Genomic DNA, 25645 nt, shown 5'->3' on the forward strand with positions numbered 1-25645 from the left:
GGCGCTGTGCATTGGGAGTGGATGTTGGGCATCTGGTGGTGTGGGTTGTGAGTTTGTGAGGATGGTGTAGGGGTGCGAGAGCTGAGTCTGGAGTACCTTGTGTCTATAGAGGGTGGTGTACTGCGGAGAGTGACGTGTATCTTGGTGCGGGCTCTAAGTCTGCAAAGCCTATGGGTGGGGGAGGGTTGGACGTTGAGCTTGAAGGTGTGAGAGCTAGGCTGGGTGTGCTGGGGATGGGTGTCTCATAGAGAGGTTGTGGAGTGGTGGAGGAGCTAGATCTGTGAGTGATACGGGCATGCTACTGATGGACCAAAGGGCGAGTGTCGTGAGTTGGGTGCTAGTGCAGAGCTCACTAAGCAGTTTTCGTAGTCATTGTTAGTCTAACTAAGTGGAGCGGTTCAGGACGTGCAGTTGGAAATAGCCTGTTATAATATGTAAAGGGTCAATACATAGCATAGACGAACTAGTTCAGGGAAGTAGGACAGGTGTAAATCACTAGGACAAGAGAAGATAGGAATAGGCTTAGTTTGACATAGTTGGGGCAAAGGCATATTGACAGATGGTTCTACCTGCACGTATGATGCACCAGAGGTTTGGTTCATGATCACGCATATTAGTTGATTTATTTGAATTGACCAGCATTTAAGTACTGAAGGATTGTGATACCACACTGTTGACCTAATGGTGATGTACATGTTGAACACCCCAGAATGCACTTCATATCCATCAGTACATCCATAGAGGAGAATTTTAGTAATTTCCATTATATATGGCTTAGAAACTCCCATTGTACTGACGGTTTTCCAAGCACGATTGTACATTAGCCTTCTACACTAGGGCATAACATTAACAACCAAAATGCGGCTCATTACATCTATTTTGAGCTGCTTATGTGACTATCTGGATAAGCATTTGAGGACTATCCCCGGTTTGCGAAGAAGCCTATGTGCCCGTACTCACATTTAGTTCTTGTAACAACATTAGGACGCCTTTAAGTTAGATACATCTTTAATAATGCCCAAATTCAGTAGAAATATTTTCCTCTTATTTAGCTGTCTCACAGATCACACTATTTCTGCATTTGCAGGTTTACCACTAGGCGGGCCTACACGTCCCGATTCGCTCTCCCGAGCAAGTTGGGATGTGAGACGCTGTGTGCGCATACCGCAGCATCTATCTCGGTTGCCTAGTTACCAATACTTACTTTTGGGTTCACACATAAACCACAATAAGGCCCATACTTCCATTACTTAGAGCTTCTTGTCTTACATGCATACACTTACTTTGAAAAGCATTTCCTGCCTTGCAATAGGCATTTCACATAACAGATTTAGTGAGCCGTACGCCGGCTTGCCTGGAAACGGCATCCGTTCTCCATAGTGACCATGTCATATTTAAATTCACGAGCGCGTGCTCTCCTGACACCAACACGTCAGGCGACGGCAGCGGGTTAGAGGACTTTGCATGCCAAATACAGATTTATGCATTAGCAGGCAACTTCTTAGTGATACAAGCTGTTTGCATTTACTTTCAGCACTCTGAACATTGTCTCACCAATTGTTGGCATTGTTATTAACTGAACGTGTCCCGCAGCGCGTCTTGAACCGCGATCGTTTCATCGTATGAAGCACAAAGGTAAGCGTTGAATGTTTCCTGTACAGATAGATGCTTTAATAGTCAAAAAGTCAAAGGGCTAATATCACAATCATATACCTGCAACCTATTTCTTCTAGTGCACGTGTGAATTGCTACATATTTTGGCCAGTTACATACCATGAAATTGGGACCGAGGTAACATTTGAAACATTACAATAATTGGTCAATGGCAGTTAAACCTCCTATTACATGTTTTTTGTTTTTCTGTTTCTCCCTTGGGTAACGTTGTGATACATGGATTGTTGGTATGTAATGCATTTTTATTTTCCTTTGTGTTCATCAAACATTGTTGACTGTTTTTATTGATTTAAATTGCTGTGTTGAAAATTTGTTGTTAACATAGGGCCTCGCTCTGATGAAGGAGTGAGTCTACTCAAAATGCATTGGCAATGAAGCCCTACATACACACTCCAGTGAATGCTGGCCTCCGATTTAAGAATAAACAATTACTTTTTTTGAAAAATTGTGAATGAATCACGATAAGGACTTTGTTCTTTAACTTTGAATGAACTCATCATTTATAAGAACTACTCATTTTTGATCAAATCCTTTTATATACTTTCCACAATAATCTACAGGAACCTCATTTGAGGGTATGGTTTGTGAGCGACTGCTTAGCTAGATGCGACAGATCTAGAATAGGGGCTCCTTGCACCGAGGCACGGTCCAAGCAAGTATGCAGATTGTCTCTTCAATCTTTCTCTTCTTGGCACACAGTTCAAGCAAGTACAAAAAAAGTCTCTTGTCCTCTTTCTCGATTGGGGACCCATGGCTCGTGCTCCTACTCGGAGTATTCTTCTTGTGTTCCCTACCAAAACAACTTCTGGCTTACTCTTCACCTTGGCAGTGCCTAGTTTTTACCCCGCCTTTTAATTTTTTTATTTAATTTTTTTATTTTTATTTATTTGTACGGCGCCCGTCGCTGCAGGCATCACGGCGCAACAAAAAGATGCCCCTAACAAAAAACAATAACAATAATATGGGGACATGGGAACAGAACGGTTGGTGAAAACAGACTAACTAGCGATTTAGCGTAAGATTGTAACTGAGACTTATTTAAAGAGGTGAGTTTTCCGTTTTTTTCTCAAACTCAGAAGGTTGGTTTCTAATCTCAGATTTACAGGTAGATTATTCCATTTGACAGCTGCGGATGTGGCAAATGACTTACCCAATCCGTTGGATCTCTTGTGGGGTTATACAGTGATTTGGCTTATAGATTCGGATCTTAGTGTGCGACCTGGCACTTATCTGGAGATTTCTGATTTGAGATAGCACAGTGCTTTCCCATAAAGGCATTTATGGACCAGCATCATGGCCTTAAACAAGACCCTGTCTTCCACCTTGAGCCAGTAAAACTCCCTTCCGGCGTTGCTAATGTGGTCAGTCTTGGATTTCTGCTTAATGATCCTGATGGAATTGTTTTGGATGTGCTGGAATTTTGTAATACGCTGTTTGTTTGCGCCCAACATTAGTCATTCCCATAATCCAGCCGCGAGAGTATGATTGCTCTAGCTATCGTAGTGCAGTTCTCTTCGCTAAAATAGGGTTTGATTGCTCTTAATAGCCTGAGATAGTAAGAGCAGTTCTTAGTCCCATACGAGGCCTGAGCATCGGCACTCAGAGGCCTCCATAATCATTCCCAACTTCTTAACCTTTCCTACAACCTGTATTGGGAGGTCCTTTATGAGGAACGACTTGTATTGAGGAGTTCATTTGGCTCGTGCTTGGTGAGAGCCGAATATCATTAGCTCCGTTTAATTGCAATTAAGGCATAGCCAGTTGTGATCCATGCATGATTCAATGTTATTGTACAAAGATGAAACAGTGTCACTTAGGTCCAATACCAGCTAAGTATCGTCAGCATAATTGCCAAAAAAGACCTTGATGTTGTCCAGGACATAGTAGTCTTAGATATAAGTTAAACAGTAGGGGCGATATCCTGGCACCCTGTGGGACTCTGCAGAGTATGTCCATTACGTGGGAGAATGTATCACCCCAATGAACCTTGGAGTTCTTCCTCTGAGCAATTGGCGACTCTTTCCAGAGCGCGTTGGATCAGACTGCGGTTGAGGAAGTCAAACGCCGCGCTCAGGTCAAGAAGTATAAGGAGTCCTGTCTTCCCCTTGTCAACGATGTTCAGCATGTGTGTCTGAAGGTCCTACATGGCAGTTTCCGTGCTGTGTCAGCGCGGAAGCCAGATTGTTGGTGGTGTAGGATCTCGTTAGTCTCCACATGAGCCTGTAGTTGAGCGGTTGCGACCTTGTCCATCACCTTAAGAATTAATTTACAATTGGTTATGGGTCTTAGGTTGGCAGGATCCTGTTGGTCGAGCTTGTGCTTCTTTGCTAGAGGGGTGACGGTGACTGTCTTGATACTCGGGGGGCACTGCCTTGTCGCAAAACGATGTGTTGACCATCCCCATGAGTTTAAGGGCAAATATAGCTGCGTTATCCAATATCATTTTAGGGGGCAGAATGTTCTCTGCACATGCTGTGGGCTTCACGAAGGCCAAAAGTTTCAATATGTCCTCTATTGAGTTTATTTTTTTATAAACAAAAGGGTTCTGTGTGGTTTGTTGTGACCCTAATCGGCAGCTGATCGTAGATGGCCTGAACGATTTTAGCACTTGATATCTAGTCCTGGGCCTTTTTGATTTTATCAAAGAAGGCCTTCTGGACTTTGCCGCAGTCTTCCTGCGATGTGGTGAATGTGGGGGTAGTGTTAGGCTTTTCAATGGATTTCAGGATGTTAAATAATTTGCCTGTGGCATTATCAGCAGACTTGAGTTGGTGGTTGTAAAAAAAAAAAAATCTTTGTCTGGCAGATACTTTCCCTAAAGGCCTTTTCAGATTCTTTCCAGCTGTCTTTGTTGGTTGAAGATGGTTCTTTCAGCCATTTCCTTTCTCTATTCTTTTTTTCCTTTTTTAATGCCATGAGGTTGGGGTTGAACCAAATTTGATGGTTGCTATTAGGTCAAATGAGTTTGGATGTTAATGGGGCCTTCCGGTCGACCATTTCCTTTGCATGATGCATGAATAAGGCCAGGATGGCCTCACATGTGGCCTTTGTGTCACCTTGACAATGCCTGGTCTTTACCCCACCTTGGGGGTTTCATTTCTCAGACCCCGCCTTGGGGTCTCGTTTTCCTGACCCCACCTTGGGGTATCGCTTTCCTCACCGCACCTTATGGCCTTGTTTTCCTCATCCCGGCCTTGGGATCCGATTTCTCTCACCCCGGTTTGGGGTCTGGTTTCTCTCACCCCACCTCAAGGTCTGTTTTCTTTCACCCTGACTTGGGGTCTGGTTTCTCTCATCCTGCCTTGGGGTCTGGTTTCTCTCACCCTGACTTGGGGTCTGGTTTCTCTCACCCTGACTTGGGGTCTGGTTTCTCTCACCCTGACTTGGGGTTTGGTTTCTCTCACCGCCCTGGGGTCTTGTTAGGCCTTTCTGCCCTTTCTCCTTGTTCCATGGACCCACTGTGTACCTCTGGTCACCAGGCTGTGCTCGTTGAGAGAGTCGGTGAGTTTGGTTAATAGGGCACCACTTCTTCAGCTTCCCACACAGTGTTCTGTGTTTGGTGGAACTCTTGGTGCCGGCTTCCGGTGGGACTTCAGTGGTAGCTTCTCAGTATGCTGGTTATCCGTTCTCGGGTGGCGCTTGCTCCTCGATACTCCTCTGGGCCGGGTGCTTCTGGTTCCTTGCCTGGCAGGAGCTATGAGCATTCCGCAGGCTTGGCTGCGGCTGGATACACCATGCCTGCTGTACTCTCCATCTTTCCTGCCACTCCTTGCAGGGGGTCATTTCCAGACTTCTGCAGCTAAGTGGGTTTCCCTTCTCTGCCTTTCCAGTTCTGATTGGCTCTTTATCTCTCTATTTGCTAGGGCGTGGGGTTATCCAGTGTTCTCTCATTCCAGGAGAGGACGGTGAGTAGAAGGGATCGGAAACCATAGTAGCCATTTGCACAGGAAGTTTCTAGTTATCATACGGTTTCACTCCCATATAGCCAACAAAGATATTGGGATAAGGGAAGGATAGCGTGTATCCCTTTTTAGTAAATTAATATTTTATAATGAGCTTAATATCTGAGATCAATGTCCAAGCGTGGGAGCAGGATTCAAACTTGTGTTGCTCTGCATTGTCTTGCTTCCAAGACAAACTTGTTGCCCCTAAGCTATCCTCATGGCCCTTTCAGGGGATTTTCTTTTATGTAAGGTTGTTGTTCACTCCAGTGATCTGGTGGGATCCTGCTTGCCCTGTCCCCTAGGGGTTGTTAAGCTTCGCAAGAACACCTCGCTAGTCCCAAAGGGGGTGCCCCCCCTTGGGGAGACGGGGTGAATTCCCTGGAATAGTCACACCTTCCAAATCGCTAAAATTGAAAAAACATGAATTCACCGTAACTGACGGTTGTTCTGCTGGTGCCAGTTATATAAGGGAGGTGGCTAGCTGAGTATGAAATGGTAGTCTTGTTTACCAGGCATACTGACTTCCCAATTCTACAGTTACACTGTGCAGCATCATTGGAGTGGTTTTCCAACCTGGACTTATGGAGGAGCAGGTTTCCCAACCGATTCAGCAAGATGGAGCTTGCCTGGATGTGTCAGTAATGCAAGACAAACCATAAGAAACAGTAACTAAGCCCACAATAGGCAGGATTGACAGGTGAATATATTGTGAGACATCGATTTCCACAACACCTAGATCACAGCTCAGATAAAAGCATAAGCTGAGACAAGCCCTCAGAATATGCCAGCAATGCAACATTGATTTGTCCTGTCAGAAAAGTTAACTCTGAAGTTGGAGAACAAACCATCTAACCAATGCTATGATATCAACCCTAGGAATACAAGTAAACGACTTGGTGATTCTGCGACAGTGAGTCAGACAAGGGTTGATAGTCTGTGATGGGCATATTACTGAAACCACATTAAACATACCTTTTTCCATGGGCTGACTAACCATGAAGTATTAAACATAACCTTGCACAACACCACTGAAAATCTGAAGTCTTCTTCAAAAAAAGAACAACACTCGATATCTTTGTTTCATGTGAAAATAAGTAGCACCATTATTTTCTACTAGAATGGCAGTACATTGGTCAACTGTGACTAGGTTCGATTCACCAGAAAGTTCTCTTCTTGTCAGACCCGCTCTGTAATAGATCCACAGGAACATAGGTCACATTTCATAACTAGTGTCCAATTAATTCTCTTGTTTGCTCAAACTCCTTTACATTTTCTTTAACCATAGCTTTGTATTTTGAATATTTTAATAATCGCCTTCAAGTGTCTGGTAACATGTTCTAATTTCTTTACCTGTTTTGCAGGTATGTCCATGACAAAGAGTGTGTGGCCACAACTGGAGACATTTCTGTGTCAGTCTCAACGTCCTTTTTACCTGAACTGAGTTCCGTTCATCCGCCTCATTACTTCTTCACATACAGAATCCGGTAAGTGTGAACAGAGCTGTAATTCACAGCAGAGAAAAAGTTGATTACACAGAGAAATTGTGTTCTTTCCTAAAATGATTGCTGATTAATTGAAGGTAGAAGTCTGGCAACTATGCCATTAATGCACCCATTGGAACATATTAACTATTGTTGTTGCTTTTTTCTGACTAACCCTAGTTTTATCTACTGGGGGTGGCAAGTCAGGGTTAGCTAGATTGATATATGGGTTGGTGTAGGTCTACAATTCTACTGCCAATCATCACTTTGTTTCTATGTAATATCACTGAAATAACCTCTACTGAACATGAAGTGGTAACAATCAGTAGTTTTTTATTACAAACTTTTAAAAACCAGTATCACAATTCCACTTTAAAAATACGCTTTTTCCCCCTCCATAGTCCATTTTCTTCGGTTCATGTTCCTAGCTCGTTCTTATAGGCACGTCAATGCTCACTGGCTGGGCTAGCAGTTTAAGTATTTACTCCAATAATATAATCAAGGCAAAGGTGAGTTTTGAATGATCCCCTTCACACATAATTTGCTACCATTCTTGCACATTCATCGATGGGCTACTCGCAATGACTGGTCCCAACAATCTTGTTCTCGGTGTTCTTACTGCTGGACAAAATAGTGTTGGATGCTGTAATGTTTCATCCGCCTTCTCAGAAACGGCACTTGCTATCCTTGAACATCTTTGTTCTCCAACCTTCCCGAATCTCCTTTGTGTGGAATAAGTTGAAGCGACATTTCATAAATAAATGCTGGTGGCATTGGCTCGTAAATGTTGGTACATTATTTAGGCTTTAGATTCGCTAGCTACGTTCTTGAAGAATCCGTGTTTTTGTCTCTGGTCGCTGATATCAGACCAATCTCGCTCCCACAATCTCCTCTTTGTTGTCCCTGGATTAGTTCTTAAAATTTCTACAGAAGTGCCAATATCATCCCGAATCTTTAGGTAGCAGTCATTCCACTCTTTTAGGATTGGTTCATCTTTATAGTTGCATCCAGATTGCAAGATTCCAAATTGAGGAGTAATGTCATCCAAGATGGTTTTTCTATACAATGATAAAGCGCTCCACATTACTCTTACACTTATGGTTACTGGCCCCAGCTCATACCTTATGATGCTGGTGGGAACACTCCTTGGCAGACGCAGTATTGTTCTCCAAAATGTGCTCTCCAAAGTTGACCACAAACTCCAGGGGCAACATAATGCACAATCAGCGCCGTGGATTAGTGCAGGTACTGCTTTCTGTTTGTAGTACGCGATTGCTGGCATCAGTGAGAATTTACACAAAAAATATAGACAATACAGTCCTGTGCTGTCAGTTGCTTGTTCTTTGCTTTAATGCTGACTACCCACGGGGCATTATTGTCGCTCAAGTTAATGCGCATACCGAGCTATCTTGTTGCTTCAACTTGCTTTAGGGATTCTCTTCCTCAGGACGGTGTGTTTTTGTTCTTTCTTCTCTTTAGGTTTTGCAGTGTTAACACCTCAGATTTGGTTGCATTAATGTTCAGCCCATTATTCTCCACATATATCTGCAGTAAATTCAGTTTCCTCTGCGACCCTATTGGTGTTTGGTCCACTAGGACTAAATCGTCCACGTAGAGTATCCACCCTAAGTGTTTCTGTTGTTTTTAGGAGCAAACGATTTTGAGTCGTCCAGCACTTCTCTGATGTCAGATATAAAGAGGTTGAATAATAAAGATACCAGCGGGCATCCCTATTTGACTCCTCTGTATGTGTCTTATCGGCTTGGATAAAAGGCCGGCTTGATCTAGATGCATTTTAATTCGGGTTTTTAAATGTAGGGCTTTGATAGCAAGGAAAAGACCCATCGGGCAGTTCAATCCTTTCAGTTTTGCACACAAAAGTTCTCTAGCAATATTATCGAAAGCTTGAGCTAGGTCAATGAATGCCAGGTAGATCTTTTTTCCCTGTTTAATTGCTTTCGATTTCAGCAGATTGATCAAAAATTGCTTGAGTCCGCATCCAACTCCCTTTGAGAAACCCGTTTGTCAACAGTCAAACTGATTTGAGGTCTTGATCCAATTTGCCATTTTTACTTGAATCAGGGATGCAAATATTTTGCCTAAGACACCCAGCAGCGCGATTGGGTGATCATTTTTTGGATCAGTTTTGAATCCCTTCTTATGTATCCGCACTATGATCGTGCTTAGCCAGGATTTTGGGATTTCTTTTTTATTTGTTATGCGCAAGAATAGACTCATGCAGAACTCAGTCCATTCTTCTGGTGATTCTTTGAGAATTAGATTAGTTAGCCCATCTGGGCCCAGGGCTCTTGAAGAGCTGGCATTTTTAATTCTCAAACGGAAGTCATCCTTGTCAAAGTCGAGTTCCCACTTATCAACATTCGGGAGCACAGGATCAACTGAATTACCTTATTTTTTATATGTCTTCAAATGTCTGATCCAGGTTTCTCTGGGACCATGTTATTCTGAATGTCCTGCTGTGAATTGTTTACTTTATTCAACAGCCCACTGAAATCTCTTTTATTTCTATTGGACATTGTTTTCATTATTGCCTCAGCATCACATTGTTGCATTGTGACTTTGTGGGAGATGAGCCAGTTTTTGTATTTTTGTTTTACTGTCTTTCTTTTTTGCACTCTTTCCATAGACACAAGATGGATACTACGTCTTATATCTTTATGAAGCTCTCTCTTGCGCATAACTACTTCTGAGTCAAAGACATGATTAGTTTTATATCTTCATCTAAGAGGTCCTTGCACAGTTTTTGAGTAGTCTGGAAGTAGCAGCAAGTATTCTATCTCGATTTTCTCTTGAGAATTCATATTCCCAAATTTCCTGTGTAATTCACATACATCTGTGCTTAGACCAATTCTGTTTCTGCTAGGTTCTATCGGCAATGATGTTTTCCATGTGTTGTGGGCTTTGCCAGGTGACACACGAGTTCCAGCAAGTGATGATCACTGTTTTTCATTGCTTTTACCTGTAGTGATATGATTTTTTGTGTTGCGTTTTCTGACATGAAGTAGTAGTCCAATGTTGATTCTTGGGAACCTCTCTTCCATGTTGCTTGTGCTGGGATATCTTCTTGTATCTGGCGATTTAGCATACAAATTTCTCTAGCTTCCATTTCATCCAACCTGATTTTACCCCGAATGACTTTGCCATTGGCATTCATATTGGCTTTAGGTGTTATGGCCTTGCCTGCACTTAAGCAATTGATATTTACGTCACTACATTTAATTATGATTGGGTTCACTAAGGAAATGTTGAAGTAATCGATCATGTGCTGTTCCCGTAGCTTTGTCTTGCCAATAAAGGGTCATAACTACCAACGTGTTTTACCACACATTTGACTTTTACCCTAAATCCATGATAATAGACAGTATATATGCATTTGAATTCTCAGTTTTCACAACTCTGAAGCCTGTCCTCTTTTTCAGTGTTAACAGGCCAGACATGGGTCTCCCCTTTTTGCCTTTTATCGCAGGATTCCAGAATGTGTCATATCCCTCCGTGCTTGGTTGTGCAGATAACCAAGTTTCCTGCAGGAATAATGTCAAATTGGCTTAGGTTGTGATCATCGAAAAATAAGTGAGCAAAACCCCTGGTGTTCCAGGAGCCAATGCGTGTGAAATCTTCAACTTGTTGGTTCTGGCATTAACTCTTATTGCTTGTACATAGAGCTTCAGCTAGCCAATACCACATATTTTGTTTCGCCTCTTGCGCTTGTGGGTTTATTAGTCATCTTTATTGGGTTGTTTGGACAATTTATTGTAATCTTCAACAGGTGAAATTGGTCCATCGACATATTTTTGTTTTGCTCTCTTACACTGCGACTCTTGGTAGCCTTTGTTGTTATGCTACATTTTTCTTGTTCATTATGGGTAGTGAGTACCCCCGCTTTTTGTGATCCTTTGTGATTCATTTCTTGGTTTTTTGAGCATCTTTGCTTGGGTTTATTAGAGTTGTTGAGTCTGTCGTTCAGATTAGGTTCGCCTGATATTTCAATGATTTCAAATCCTAATGGCAATAGGGACTGTGAGGCGTTGAGTAATAGATCACAAATCAGCCTAGAATGTAGGTGAAGTCGTAGGCGATCATGCTGTTGTTCTTTGGTAAACTTCACAACCGCAGTGTCCTCTGGCTCTATTGCATGGAAGGCAGGGATGTGGTGCTATAGGTGTAGGACATTTTTGCAGTTTAAGATCAGTCGATCATTCATGGACAAAATACGCTCCAGTATTAGTTGGTTAGGAGTGCTTGTTTCCTTACTATTCTTTCCTTATTACATTTGTTGTTATTCATGTTGTGCTCACTCAACCTCTGCCCATCCGAATGGCTTTGATGCATAATGTTCATCTTGTGGGCTGGTTGGCCCTGTTCACTAGATTTATTTGTTATATTGAGTCACATCTTCCAATGGTTCCTTGTGCCATGAGTTTGCATCGCCATATGGCATCCCTTCTTGCCGTTATCTTTTACAAGCATTCAATCCTACTTTTTTCGTTCACTCAGAGAGGGTGAGGAAGCAATTCTCAGGACTCTCACTTCGGTTCTCCTCTATTGATACTTTGCTTCTTGGTATGTCAATCTCTTGAAGTTCATATATTTCTATGACTTGACCTGAATTCATTGAAGTCGAGTCTCTCTGCTCTTCCTCCTCATATTCGTTAGGATCCGTCTCATAGTTTGACAGGTCAAGTAAGGTCCTCAACTCTTCATTTGAATCATTCAGAAATACTGGTGCTTGCCCATTTGAAGTGTGTATGTTTATTTTCTGTTTGCTCTGCGTCATGGGTTTATTCATGGATACCGGTGCTTCCTCATTTGGTGTTTGCGCCAATGTTTTCTGTTTCCTCTTACACAGCCTCGTTCCTTCGATCTTTTCTTTAGACTATTTTTCATCTGTTTCTGATGAAAAGCCTTTCAGGTTTTGTAGGAATTTTTGTGAACACCTGGGTTTGGCTTGTTTTCAGTTTGCGTTGTTTTTTTTTTTCTTTAGTTGGCATCCTTTGGGATTGCATGTAGTTGTCTGTGACGGAATACGTCTTTCAAAGATCGCATAGGTACGACCCATTGGATGTTTTGTCTTCTTATCTGGAAGGCTTATGTCAATCGTATTACCTACTTATACTTCTGTAGTTGCAGAGATTAATGGTCGATTACTTAATTCCCTCTCTTCAGTTGTGGTATGTGCTTTGGTAGCATCATTCTTTTTGAGCATTTGCGCTTATTTTGGCTTAGCACCCTCTACAATGACACTTGTATTGCTTTGCGTTGGATTAGTTGGCATATGATCTCTCTGCATCAATCGCTCCTCAGCGGTTGGCACCAGGACTTCTGTTTGCAAGCTAGAACTTTTTTTTGGTTCATTTATGTTTGGGCATGTTCGTTTTACGACGCCTAGAAGTTCCTGATGTATATTGTTGGTGTTTTTGTTGATTTTCAACAAGAGTAAGGCTTCACATATAACTTCTGCCAACAGTTTTTTATCTTCACTATTGGCTTTTAGTTGGTCTTCCATCACTTTCTGGGTCGTGTCAGATCTCACTCCATCTTGATTTTATTTTTTTCGACGATGTTCATGAATGTTTCAATGCTAATAAGCTTTGAATGCATCGTTACTGTTAGGATGTTTTGGTCCTTATAATTGTCAGTTATGTGCTCATACATTTTAAGGAAAGGCGCCAGTGATATTGTTATCTATGATATGATGCTTGCATCCAGGTCTTGCAAGGTTTGTTGAGAGATGTTGTTAGGATTTGTGTCCGTTAATTTGTGTCTGTTGTTTCTATTCTGGGCAGATCTCCGTATCTTTTTAAAGTCTCTCTGCATGATTGAAGAGTCAGAGGACGATTCTTCTGTACTCGTACTTGACTTCTTACTTGGGACAATCAGTAATTCTACATTGAAAGTAATGTGAACAGTACAAATAGAGCTTTTAAATAAAGAAAGTAAAATAAACTGTTTTACTTTCTTCATTCGTCTATTTTTATCGGGTCCTATATAGTACTGTTTCTGCATTTGGTTAGCTAGTACCACTTTAGGTATGTAAATTCTACCCAAATGTATGTATTTAAAAATAAAATGTATTCTTGGTGTATTTCTCTTTAGGGGAATTGTAGGGCCATTTTTTAGGGCTCCTTAACAGTTTGTGTTTTTCCCTAATTTTATTTTTGGGTCACTTACCATATTTTGGTGGTCAGAGGGACTTTAAAGAAAAGTCCTGCTCTTGGCTATTTTGTTTTAAGGGCTTACGTTGTTTAGGTCAACCAAATGGCCGCTCTGCACACGTAGGATTTTTTGTAAGCCCACATTGCAGCCTCTATATGGTTTTTTACCGGTCTCGGTTGAGTGGTATATTCAGGGGCCAACCAGATGGCCTGTCCTCCTGACCCTTTTGTCCCTAAACCTCCAATGGGTTTTCCATTGTTCAATAAACATGAATTGCTTTGTTGTAATTCACTTCAATACAGTTAGTTAGAATTTCATTTTCATTCTTTTTTGTTTTTTATAAATGGCTTTAACCACATAGCTCTCTACCCATGTTCCAACCATCCCCTACCATTCCCACTCCACCCCAAATATACATAAATAAATTACTTCTCTGTCAAGTAACTGCATCAAACTGAATTAGAAACAAAGTAATTCACTTTGATAAAACAACTGAACACCCGCTAATGTGATTAGTGGGGCTGGATTTGCCCAACTCCTGCTAGTGGTGGTATTTAAAGGGAAAACTTGCATCTCCTTGCTTTTCTTGTTGCTGTACTTTTCAGAAGAGCAGTTTGCTTACTTGCTGGGGTATTTCCTGTTTTGCATTGTAGCAGCAATTGTAGGACCACACTTGGCCATACCGGCGGAGTGCTGTGTCCTGGGCTGATATCTGGTTTGGGTTTTCTTCTGCTGGACACCCATCCTGGGCCTCTTCAGTCCTCCTGCTGGTCCTCCTCCATGTTCGTGACTGTCTTCAGTATGTTCTACTGCCGCTTACTGCTGTTTATCGGCAGGTTCTACTGATGGGGCAGTGCCCTTTTGGAAAGCTTTCTGGCGACTACCCTGGAACCCCTGAGATGTGTCCTGCATGCTGCAACACGACTCCTCAAAGGACTCCACAGATTCTACCACATCACACTGACCCTCATCAAACTGCACAGGCTCCCGCTGCAATCCTGTATCCTCTTCAAATTCTGCTGCATCATCTACAAGGCTATCAACCTGTAATGTTATGTTAAGGATGCTTCTAAAGCTCAACTCTCACAAACAAGGCATCATGGTACTTGAGCATACCTATGCAGAACAGCCAGAGAAGGCAAACTCTCAATGATCTAAAAAAGATCTGTTTTCAGATTACATCTGAAGATAAGGTGCTTTTCGGTGGCCCGGAGTGAACAAGGAAGCTGATTCCATAGGGCGGCTGCCGCCATTGAGAAAGCACATCCCCCAATCCAATAACACTTGAACTGAAAATGCACCTTGATAGCGCAGCACTCACGATGGCACATAATGGTGAACATATTCCATCCCCAGGCCATTGAAGGCCCGATGAACAATACACAGCGCTTCAAAATGAACATGACTGAGAATAGGGAGCCATAAAAGGGGGAAAACGTGTCCCATATGGGGACTGAGTAGCCATTCGAGCAGCCGAGTTCCGGAGGACTTGAGGGCGCTGAGTAAGATATGCAGGTTGCACTAAAAATAGTGAGTTGCAGTAATCCAAGGTCCCAAAGACCAAGGATGCAACTACAGGGGCCCATGTCTGAACGGGAAAGTAGGAGAGAACCTTCCGCAGGATCTTCAGTTTAAAATGGCCAGATTAGCAAACGGCACTGACTTGAGGGTCAGTCGATGATGAAGCTGAGATGTTAAGACCAAAATCTTTAACCACTGAAACCGGAAGTCGGGAAGGACCCGATCAATGGAGGCCAAAAAGAGGGGGTCCAAAAAGGCGACAGCTATGGGTGGTCCAACTACCAATACCTCTATTTTTCCCCGTTTAGCATCAGCCAATTGTCGCTGATCCATGTTCCCGTAGACTCCAAATAAAACCTCCAAACGAGATGGCATCTCAGATTGGGACAGATCTAGCCGAAGAACGATGTGAATGTCATCCGCATATGAATAACATAGGGACCTGTTGGCGTAGATGAGCTCAACAAACAAAATGGGTCCCCAAGCTACCTCACTGAGAAACTCAGCATCTCTGGAGGCCTACGATCCCCGAGAAGTAAGGACATGTGCAGACTGGTACTCTGCAGGTACAGGAAGGAAAGAACCAGAAGACAGCCCTCCCCTGTCTGTGCCCCGATGCTCCAAGACTCTGGAACCTCCTCCCCGTCAATATCAGACTTGCCCCCCTAGCTTCTACAATTCAGAAAGATGCCCAAGACCACACCCACCCCCTTCAAAGAATGGCTCCGTCCTAACACCTACGTACACTCCCCCTCCATACCCTACCTGAGACTGGATGATCTGATCCCCACTGTTTCCTCACCTGGTTGCTTGTAGAGCAACTGCTGACAAATTGCCCGCCCTCCCCTGTTAGATTTCCACTCCCTTGTTTCTCTGCTTCCCAAACCATGTTCTTCCCTCTGATTGGTTAAGTGCTCTGTTGCTTCCTGATGCTAGGTCCGCACTCAATAAATACCCTAGTAGTAATTTTATTAAGAAAGGTCTCCTGGTATGGAGACAACTCATCTGTTCCTTGGGCCATCCTGAATCATCTCCACCATTACCCCTGTTCTGGGCCCACCTTCTGCTGGGTTGCTGCCCAATCCCACAGTATTCCTAGTCTCACTGCTTCTTCCTCAAGGTGTTCCCCATTGTGGAGCCAGTTTATTCTTCTATTCTATTATGGAGGTAGTTGTTCACCCAGGGTTCAAGTCTAAAAAGAAGCCTTGAATTTACCGGGTTGTACAGCCTTCCAGGAACTGACTTTCTGGAAGCTGGCACTGTGAGTATTTACCACTTGTCTTGGGGTGCTCGATTATTCAAGATAATTACCCTCAGGGGTCCCTTTTTTCTTTTAAATTAATTGTATTTATAGTGCGCATGGACAAAGCCCAGAGGCATGATAGCACACACAGATGACACAAAACAGAAACAGGAGGGCGAGGGCACTTAAATGTCAGCCAGGGGCATCAGGTGAAAAGAACCGTTTTGAGATTGCGTTTGAATGTCCCGAAACTTGTGCATGCTCTTAGGTAAGGGAGCAGGGGGTAATCATTACATTGTCTGGGTGCTGTGTGTGGGAAAGAACTCTGGGCCATCAGAGATAGTTTGGTTCTAGGAATGGACAGCAAGTGAGAGTTTTTCGAACAGAGAACTTACCTTGCGGGTAGCCATTCAAGTCTATCAACCAAGTAACCTGGGCCTGTCCCATAGGGGCATTTGTGTGCAATGCAGAGGGTCCAATGGGTCACGCGCCTTTCCACAGGGAAACAAACGCAAAGCACTGCTGGCTTTTGTGATGTGGTCTGATCTTTTGAGACCTTCTACCACCCTCACAGCGTTGTTATGGACAACCTGTAGACGGGCTAGCTCCCCCTTGCAAGTTCACTGGAGGAGGCTAGCACAATAGTCAATATGAGAGCCAATGATTGCCCTGGCATTCGTGGCACAATTAGATCGATTCAAGAAGGTTCTGATTTGTGCTAATAGTTTAAGATGGTAAGCCGCATTGGCAACAAGACTGTTGACCTGTGCGGACATGGATAATTCCTGGTCCAGAACTACGCCCAGGGTTTTAACTTTAGGAAGGGCCACTATGGTGTGGCCTGCAGTAAATGACTTAAAATCCTTCCTGAGTTTCCTTAACTGGGCTACTGTGTCTGCAATCATAAGTTCCGTTTTACATGTGTTAACAGCAAGGCCATTATCCACCATCCAATGTTCAATTTTGGCGTTGATCATGAGTGTGTCTTTCGAGTGGTCACCAGAGAGGGTGAGGAGACACTGGTTATCATCTGCATAGTTTGCATATAACATACCTTCTTCTAACTTTTCAAAAAGCGGGATAGTGTAAATGTTGGAGTGTGGGTGATATGCATGCTCCCTGTGGGACCCCGCATAAGACCGGGTAGTTATTGGCCAGAGGATTGTTACGAAAAACCCTTGCAACTCTCTCTGATAGAAAGGAGTTAACCCAGGCCGCTGCTTCAGGGGAAAAGAAAGCTGAATCCCCTAACCTCTGTACCAAAGTGTTGAGCATCAATAGCACTGTTCCCTTTATCGAAGTGGTGTCGAATGTTGGACAGGTCCAATAGGGTAGACTCGGTGCTGTGAGCCTTCCTGTAGCCAGATTGTTTGTGCCCCAAAAGTTTGATATTTCAAGAACTCTTGGATCTGCAGATGTGCTACATTAATTATCCAAGATCTTTAACAGGAATGGGATGTTAGTGATGGGGCGATCATTCTTTGGCTGTGTTGGATCTAGGGATGGTTTCTTTAATAATGGAGAAATCCAGGCCTGCTTAATGAGGCTGGGGCCCTGGTTTCTTGGAAGGAGCAGTTAATGAACTTAGTGATCAGGGGGACGAGATGTACTATACAACTATTAACTACCACTGCTGGACAAATGTCCCCTTTACATGCAATTGGTTTGAGACCGGACAGTACTCTTGATATCTCTAGTACAGATACTTTGAGAAATGCGAAAGGTGGGAACGTGGGTGGAGATTGATGTTTATTTTTTCCCTATGAAGCCTGTGGCCGTGCGTTTTATGCATACTATTCCTCGGATTTAATCCACCTTGCTCATCATAGATTCCTGTAGATGGGTGCTCCATTCAGCGTCTTTGGTAATTGTGTCAGTGGTGGGGCAGGGTGATTCCTGCTCCTTCAGAATTTTATATAACTCTCTGGTATTGGAGGACGCCTCCTTAATTCTGGTGTCATACGATTGTTTCTTTGCTTGACAAACGGTGGTTTTGTAGATTTTGGAAGCGTATGTGTATTTGATTTTATTCTCTGCCGTCTAGCATTTGGTCCAATGTTGAAACGCCTTTCTCTTATGTGCCCTGCGTTTTTGGATTTCTGCTCAGAACCAATCTTTGGAGGGTGTAGTCTTAGCTAGGCAGGTTTTTTCAGGGAACAATTGGTTGACTGCTGCAGTAAGCATATTTTGGTATGCCTCGGCCAGCTCCACCCCAAATTTGCACAGTTCAGATAGGAGAGGTTCTGAATTGTGGGCAGAAAAAGTGGTCCCAGCGCTGTCACAGATTACTCAGGTTTCTGTATTTAATCCAGTTCCTGACGGCTGGGTTTCTTCTGGACTTGGAGGTCAGGGGCATAGAGAAGTGTACGAAGGAGCCATCAGACCACAGACAGGGTACGAATTCGATGGATTCAGTGTCAACCCTTTGAGGCGCTAACCAGTCCAGAGTTCTGCCTTTAACATGGGTAGCAACCTTCACATGTTCGCGAAATTCTAGCTCTGTGATTATGGAGCTTACAGTTCTGGCCAAGTTGTCTGTAGGGTCGAGCAATCCTAGCTTCAGGTCCCCAAAACAGTAATTTTAGACAGGCGTTTGAGGAGGGGCAGAATCCCATCACTAAATTGGGTAAGGAAGTCAGGCATGTTTTCCGGAGTGTGATAAATGAGGAGGATGTTAATGGTAGCATTGGGGTCTGTAGAAAGCTTGACCCATAATATGTCACATTCTGCCAAAGCGGCACCCAGGACTTGATGGATTAGGAGTGAAGAATGATAGATCAGTGCACCTCCACCCCCCGTTCGACCCCACACCCTGTTGGCGGTCAGCGCGAAAAATTCCATACCGGGGGGGATGGCTAAAGAAAGTGCCAGGTCAGCAGCTGCATGTAGCCAGCTTTCTGTCAGAGCACACAGATCGATATCCATATCCTTTTTTTTGTTAACTCTTTTTATTGGTATTTCTTAAACATGAAAACACTTAGTATTAAACATTCAGACAAAACATACAAAGGAGAAAGATTAAAGGAATGAGAGGTGCAGCAGAATAAGCATCATAGTTGAAGTATAATCTGTACATATTTCTCATTACAGTATCACAAGTCCAGGTGAGTTTATGGTCTTCCTGTTAGTCTAGCGTTCTACTTTCTCTGGGTAGATCGTCATGGAGACCTGTGATCGATCTGCCTTCCTGTAGTTTATTTAGGTAATGTGTGTATATTTGGTTCCTTGGTGGGGTCATGGGTGTAAACAGCCTGTTTCTTCATACTACGGTGAATAGAGCTGTTATTAGTTCTATGGGGTATCTTCCCTCTGCACTCTTGGTTCTCGCCCCCCCCCACCCCACCACCCTGCTTGACTCAGCAGGTAATGAATGTACAGGTCCAATATGGTAGCCGGGGCAGAACGGTAAGACGTTAGGCCCCTGTATCCTGTCTCCATGTCATTGCACCTCAGCACATCCGCATGCCAGTCCTCTATTTTGGGATGCGCTGGACCTTTCCAGTGTATTGCCACCCTTCTTTTTTCCAACAGTGAGAGTAACCCAGATAATAGTCTCCTGCCTGGGGATAGGTCTGGTGTACCCTAGGAGAGCTGTCATGGGGCGTGGGTCTAGCCCCTCACCAATATTTTCACCTACGGTTTCCGCTTTCCAGAAGGTGTGCACAGTGGGCACCCCCACGCCATATGCATGAAGGCAGCCTTTGGTTCATTGCATATAATGCAACTGGTGGACTCCCCCCGGGAAGTAGTTGTGGATCAGAATAGGGGTATAGTAGAATTGATGTAGACATTTCCAATGTATTAGTTTTTATCTACCGTTTACCGCAGTCCTTTTTAGTTCCCTCACAGCAGTATTTCCACTCCTTCTGTGTATCTCGTGTCCTAACGAATATTCCCACCTCTCCTTAGGGGATACAACCTGTGGCTTAGATTCCTGGCACATGGCATACATGACTGAGACCACCCTCCTATGTTGTCCCCAAGAGATCATCTTGTCAAGTATTGGTGCAACTGTTGGTTGTTCTGGGAAAGTTGAGAGCATCTTCTGGAGGGTCGTTCTCAACCTATAGTAGAGAAACACATCCAGGGGATTAAGGTTCCCCTTTGTCTTTGGTTCATCTAATGAAATGTACCTCCCCTCGGGGAACAGGTCGCGATAACTGCACTTCCAGTCTTTGCATGAGGTTGACAAAGCCCCTTTCTGATGTGAGTGGGATGCCCAGAGTAAATGAGACAGGTAGCTCTTTGGTGTAGAGGACCTCTGTCCTGGATCTCTGCTCTATGCATGCCCAAGCGGTGCAGGTGAGCTCCACCATATTTGTAGCTCTGCGCCCCTTGTCAGGGGCAGTGAGAATACTGGATTGTAGCAAAAGGGAGCTGCCAGTGCCCTCTCCACTTCTATGCGTCTCCCCACTTTTTGACCTCCAAACCAATAAAGGGCAAACCCAGCCTGCGCTACGGTATAGTCTGTTTCTAAATCTGGAACCGCCAGCCCTCCCCTATTTATGGGTGCTGTAAGTTTATCCCACGATACCCTCGGCTGCTTACGGGCCCAATTGAGTTGAGTGACTATGGACTTTGCCTCCTGGAAAAAGTCGGCAGGAACTGCTATGGTTACATTGAGAAACACATATAGGAATTGGGAAGTAGCGCCATTTTGACCAGTGAGATCCTACCATACCGATTGAGTGGCAGGTTCTTCCACCTGTTGGCTGCGTCTTTTGCCTGGTAAAGTACTTTTTGGTAGTTACGTTTGAATATTGTGAGCGCATCTCTGGCTATCGTGACCCCTAGGTAGCAGGTTTGTACAGTGTGCATTTGGAACCCCCATTTGTCATCATATTGTACCACGCTCTGTTAACGGAAAGAGGACAGACTTTGTTGCGTTGATCACGAGGCCTGAGAAGAGCCCAAATTTGGTGACATCTTCCATAATAGGGTCCAGGTTCCGCTCTAGGTCTCTGACGAACAGCACCATATCCTCAGTGTATAAAGAGATGACCACCCTGTGTTGAAAGAACCAGACGTCCACCAGACGTCCCTGTGGATATGGATCTCCATAACCCTTTCTGCAAGTGGCTCAATCGCAAGGGCGAACAGAAGTGGGGAGAGTGAGCAGCCCTGTCTCGTGCCCCTGCTGAGAGTTATCCCTGAGGTGAGTTGGCCATTTACCCTCACTCTGGCGATGAGTGACTCGTACAGTAATGCCACCATGGCGATATAATGCTCTCCTAACCCCATTCTACGTAGGACTGTAAACAAGAAGGGCCATTCCACTGAGTCGAATGCCTTGGTGGCATCTAGTAACGCAGCGACTATCTGGTCCTCCTGGTCAACTGCTGGGATCAGCCCAAACAGCCTCCTGATCCCGAAGGATGTGGAGTGACCCGGGATGAATACAGTCTGGTCAGCTCTCACTATCTTATTCATTAGGGGTGCAAGTCTTGTGGTTAGTATCTTAGCTAGTTTCTTGTTATCTATATTAATGACAGAAATCAGTCTGTATGATGCGCAGTCCTTTAGAAGCTTGCTGGGCTAAGGTAAAACTGTGACTAGGGCCTCCCTTGCGGATTCTTGAAATCTCCCTTCTATGGCACGTTTATGGTACATTTGCAGGAGATATGGGCCTATCTTGGGTGCATAGTATTTATAGAACTCCGCGCCGAATCCATCAGGTCCGGGAGCTTTCCCAGACGGTAGAGATCTAATGGTCGCCAGTACTTCTAAGGTGATTTGACTATTTAGCCCTGCCCTGTCCTCATCTGTGCAGGGCTCATTCCTCTAGCTCTGCTTGGGAGGTTTTTGTATGGGACGAGTATAGGTCTGTGTAGAAGCGGCCAAACTCCTGCGTTATCCCAGCATCCCCGTAGACTTGCATTCATATCAGTACCAACTCAATCGTTGTTTCCCCTGGGCCTTGGGTTCCTAGGTAGTTGTTCTAGGAATTAATCAGATTCCGCTGGGGTGGTGAAGAACAATGTGCGCCCCTCTTGCTCCAACCGGAGCTTGGCCGGAAACACCATAGCATAGTATAGCATTTGTGCAATTATTGGCCGTGGTGGGGCCCTGGGGATTGGCTTCCTGCCACTGGGTATTCTGTGTGCTCGTTCCACCACAAAGATGTCAGAGAAGCCTTCACGGCCTAGCCCATCCCCTAGGATCTCCACCAACAATTCCATGTTCCGCTGGTCTGCTGCCTCGGAGACACCGATTATTCGTAAGTTATTCCGTCTGGACCTTGATTCTATGGCATCCTGCTTTTAGTGTTTTCTTCATCTTTTACAAGTCTCTTGATGTCGTGGTTGCCTCATCTTCAACCACTGAAATCCTTCACTCCGCCTCATCCAGTCTCTCTCCATGCTTGTCCAGGTGGACCTGCATGTGATCCACCTTGCAAGTCAGCGTGTCCATCTTCCCGTCTAGGGATTGTATACTACTCTGTAACTGGCTGAACATTTCCTTTATATCGTGAAACGCCATTGAGGTGTCATGGGTGAACTGTGGTTTGCTGCCCTCGGCCGAGTTCCTTGTCTCGGCTTGTCAGGGTTGCAAGGATGCCTCAAACTGGAGCTTGGTCTGTTGTTTGCCGTCCTAGTTTGCCTTGACCATCTTCTAAGTTGTTATTATTCACTCTTATCACCCGTTCTTCAACCTATCCCTTTTGTGAGTTAAGTGCCTTTGTTTGGCAGGTGTGGGCACCGTTTGCTGAATATCCCAAAGTGAGGCATTGGAGTGTTTTGTGGTTGGTGCTCATGCAGTCTTTCCCTGGGTCTGTGTTACACCCTCTGGGCATGCACTTATTCTTGGGTAGCTTGGGGTGAAGCGTCTGTTTATTGTTCAGCCACTGGCTCAGGTTCCACCCTCCCTTCCTTTTCAAGCAACGGTGGGCAGTTGTTTGCCCCTGCACTGGCCCCTATGCAGGTGATGTGTCTGTAGTGGCTGCGGGGATACCCTTGGGTCCAGGGCTTGGGAGGTGTATGTCCGGTCCGCGCTGACCGCTGTTTTCACTTTCATTGCTTTGCTAGGGGTGTAGTCTGCTGACCAGGTACACGTTCCGGTTTTATGTCCACCTCTTGATGCCCGCAATGACGGGCCTGATGTGTGTTTCAGCCGATGGGTGCATGTGTTGCCTGTAGAGAGTTATGCAACAGGGTTGGTGAGTGGTGCTAGGAGGGTACTTCTATAGTGCTAGCTGACCCTTGCATTGTACACCCCCGCTGTTGCGCTCCTCTGTCCTGCTGATACGGGTGCTGCCCGCAGGGTGCTGTGGCGTTCAGGAGTAGATCGGCATGTGGAAGGTGCTCTCTCCAGTGCTGACCTGCTTGTGATGGATTGCCCCTCTGATGATCAGACGCTGGTCTTTGGGCAAATTAATGACCGCCTGCACCCCAGCCTCCTTGCAGTCAGAGGTGTGTCATTGGTCAGCGTAAAGGCCTCAGGGGATTCAGTTGTCAGGCCTGGTGGAGCCCATGGTGTTCACCAAGGGTGTGGTTAAACGATCAGGTGGCCCCGTAGTGCCAGGGTGACCGATCAGAGTGCATTGGGATCAGCCTGGGGGGGCTGTCTGGTTGCTGGAGAGGGGAGTAGTCCACTTCTTCCCTCAGTATCTCTCCCCTGCTGTGTATTAGATCCCCCCTTTATCCTCCTCCTCTGAGCACTGTACATCGTGTTCAGCCTATTTCCAGCTTGTGTTGCTATTGCTGGCGGAATGCGCACTGTCCTACGTTTAGCAGCGTCTCTTATCAGGGTCCAGATGGTGTGGCACAGCCTCCCTTGCTCTTCCCCATGCACTGACCTTCAGGGGCTGATAGATGGTGCTTCAGTGGATCCTCCGTAGCTTCGTACGTGCAGAAGCGCTGTGATAACACTGTCCTTGCGTTCGTGGGCTTGTCTGTATTGAGGTGGTTGCTGTTCCGCTTGTGACTTAGCGTTGCTTCACCCAGCAGGTCTGGTGGGGAACAGGCCTTTTTCTGGATGGCAGGCGCTCGCTGTCATAGGTGGCCATGCCTCGGTGGGGATTCACCCCTCCTCCCGCTGGGCCTCCCTGCCCTGCCCTGCTGCTGCGGCCGGCCTCAGGGTATCAAGTTCCCCCACACTTTTGATGTACTTCTGGGGCCGTTGCTTCCCCCCGCTTGGTCGGGGGCGACACCGGCGGGGTCTCAGTGTTGTGGCCGGGAGGTCTGCTGCCCTGTCTGTCTTCCGTGTGCCTCGCCACCGCTGCCTCCATGGCCGCGCGGGGTTCCAGCTCACGCGTCTCCCCACTCACTGTTGTTTGTGCCGGATCTCCTGTGCTGCCTCGGACCTTCTTGGTACTCGTCGGGTGGCGGGTGGTTTCTGCGGGGCCTGTGCTCTGGTTCCTCGTGCCAGGGTGCCGGCCTTCAAGTTGACCACAGTGTTTTGCCTAGAGTGTTCTCTCCGGCGTAGGTCCTGCAGCGCCTCCTATCTCAGACCGCGTCACATTACTCCGTGGCCTCCCGACTCCGCTTTTCCGCTTAAATGTCCCCAATGTGGGGTTCTGAGGACTCCAGATTTCGACCGTGTTTGCCGGGAACCTTCATTCACCACGTCCCATATGCAGAGATCGATTTTGGGGTCAGTGTGCAGCCGGATTTTGACTGGATCTGTGGAGAGCTCACAGGCTTGTGGCCATTTCGATCTGGCTCTCTAGCACCCCCTGAGGTCGAGATCCTTAATGCAGTCTGCCACCTCTATTGCGTGCCTGACAAGGGAGCAGGTGTTCAGCATAACCCACTAGAGCAGGGGTGCACAACTGATTTTGACAGAGGGCCGAAAGTACCTTACTTGAGGGCTATAGTGGGCCGAAAAGTAAAAGTGGGCGGGGCGGTAGGCGGGACATGTCAGGAGGCTTTTTCAACCCCCAATTTGTATTAAACACATGGAAAAAGATATGTTTTTGAGGGGTAACGATTTTTATTGCATTTCAAACTTACATTTTGTACTACACATTTTCCATTGCTATCATTTATTTCGATTTAGTTATTGTATATCGTCTGTTTAATTAAATTATATATATTTTATTGACCCTTGATTGGACATTCCGTTATTTTGGACTGCTATAGTTTGCTGTTTGGGTTACCCAAGAGGAGTATGGCCTTCGTTGAGTCAGGTTTCCTCAAAAAAGCAAAGGATGTACATCTCCTAACTGTGCCTGTTTTAGCTTTATTATTGAGTTCACTCTTGGAGTGCAACACTATGCCCCATGGCTCCCATCCCCGACCAGACACTATGCCCCATGGTCCCCTCACCCCCAACCAAACACTATGCCCCATGGCTCCCATCCCCAACCAAACACTATGCCCCATGGCCCCCTCACCCCCAACCAAACACTATGCCCCATGGGCCCCTCACCCCCAACCAAACACTATGCCCCATGGCCCCCTCACCCCCAACCAAACACTATGCCACATTGCCCCCTCACCCCCAACCAAACACTATGCCACATGGCCTCCTCAACCAAACACTATGCCCCCTGTCCCTCACTGCCAACCAAACACTATGCCCCATGGCCCCCTCACCCCCAACCAAACACTATGCCCCATGGCCCCCTCACCCCCAACCAAACACTATGCCCCATGGCTCCCAACCCC

The 25645-nt window shown here is 45.4% G+C and overlaps 1 protein-coding gene across 1 annotated transcript in view; it reads left to right on the plus strand.

Annotated features, from left to right (window-relative positions):
* FBXO3 (F-box protein 3) overlaps positions 1–25645 on the plus strand; it is a 1552568-nt gene that overhangs the window by 1120968 nt on the left and 405955 nt on the right. Inside the window, exon 8 of the mRNA XM_069623397.1 lies at positions 6980–7102. Within this exon, the coding sequence (XP_069479498.1) occupies positions 6980–7102 (123 nt within the window). The remainder of the gene's footprint in view (positions 1–6979; positions 7103–25645) is intronic.

The sequence above is a fragment of the Ambystoma mexicanum genome, chromosome 11 (assembly GCF_040938575.1).
Source record: "Ambystoma mexicanum isolate Mex_15411 chromosome 11, UKY_AmexF1_1, whole genome shotgun sequence".
Classification (NCBI taxonomy): Eukaryota; Metazoa; Chordata; class Amphibia; order Caudata; family Ambystomatidae; genus Ambystoma; species Ambystoma mexicanum.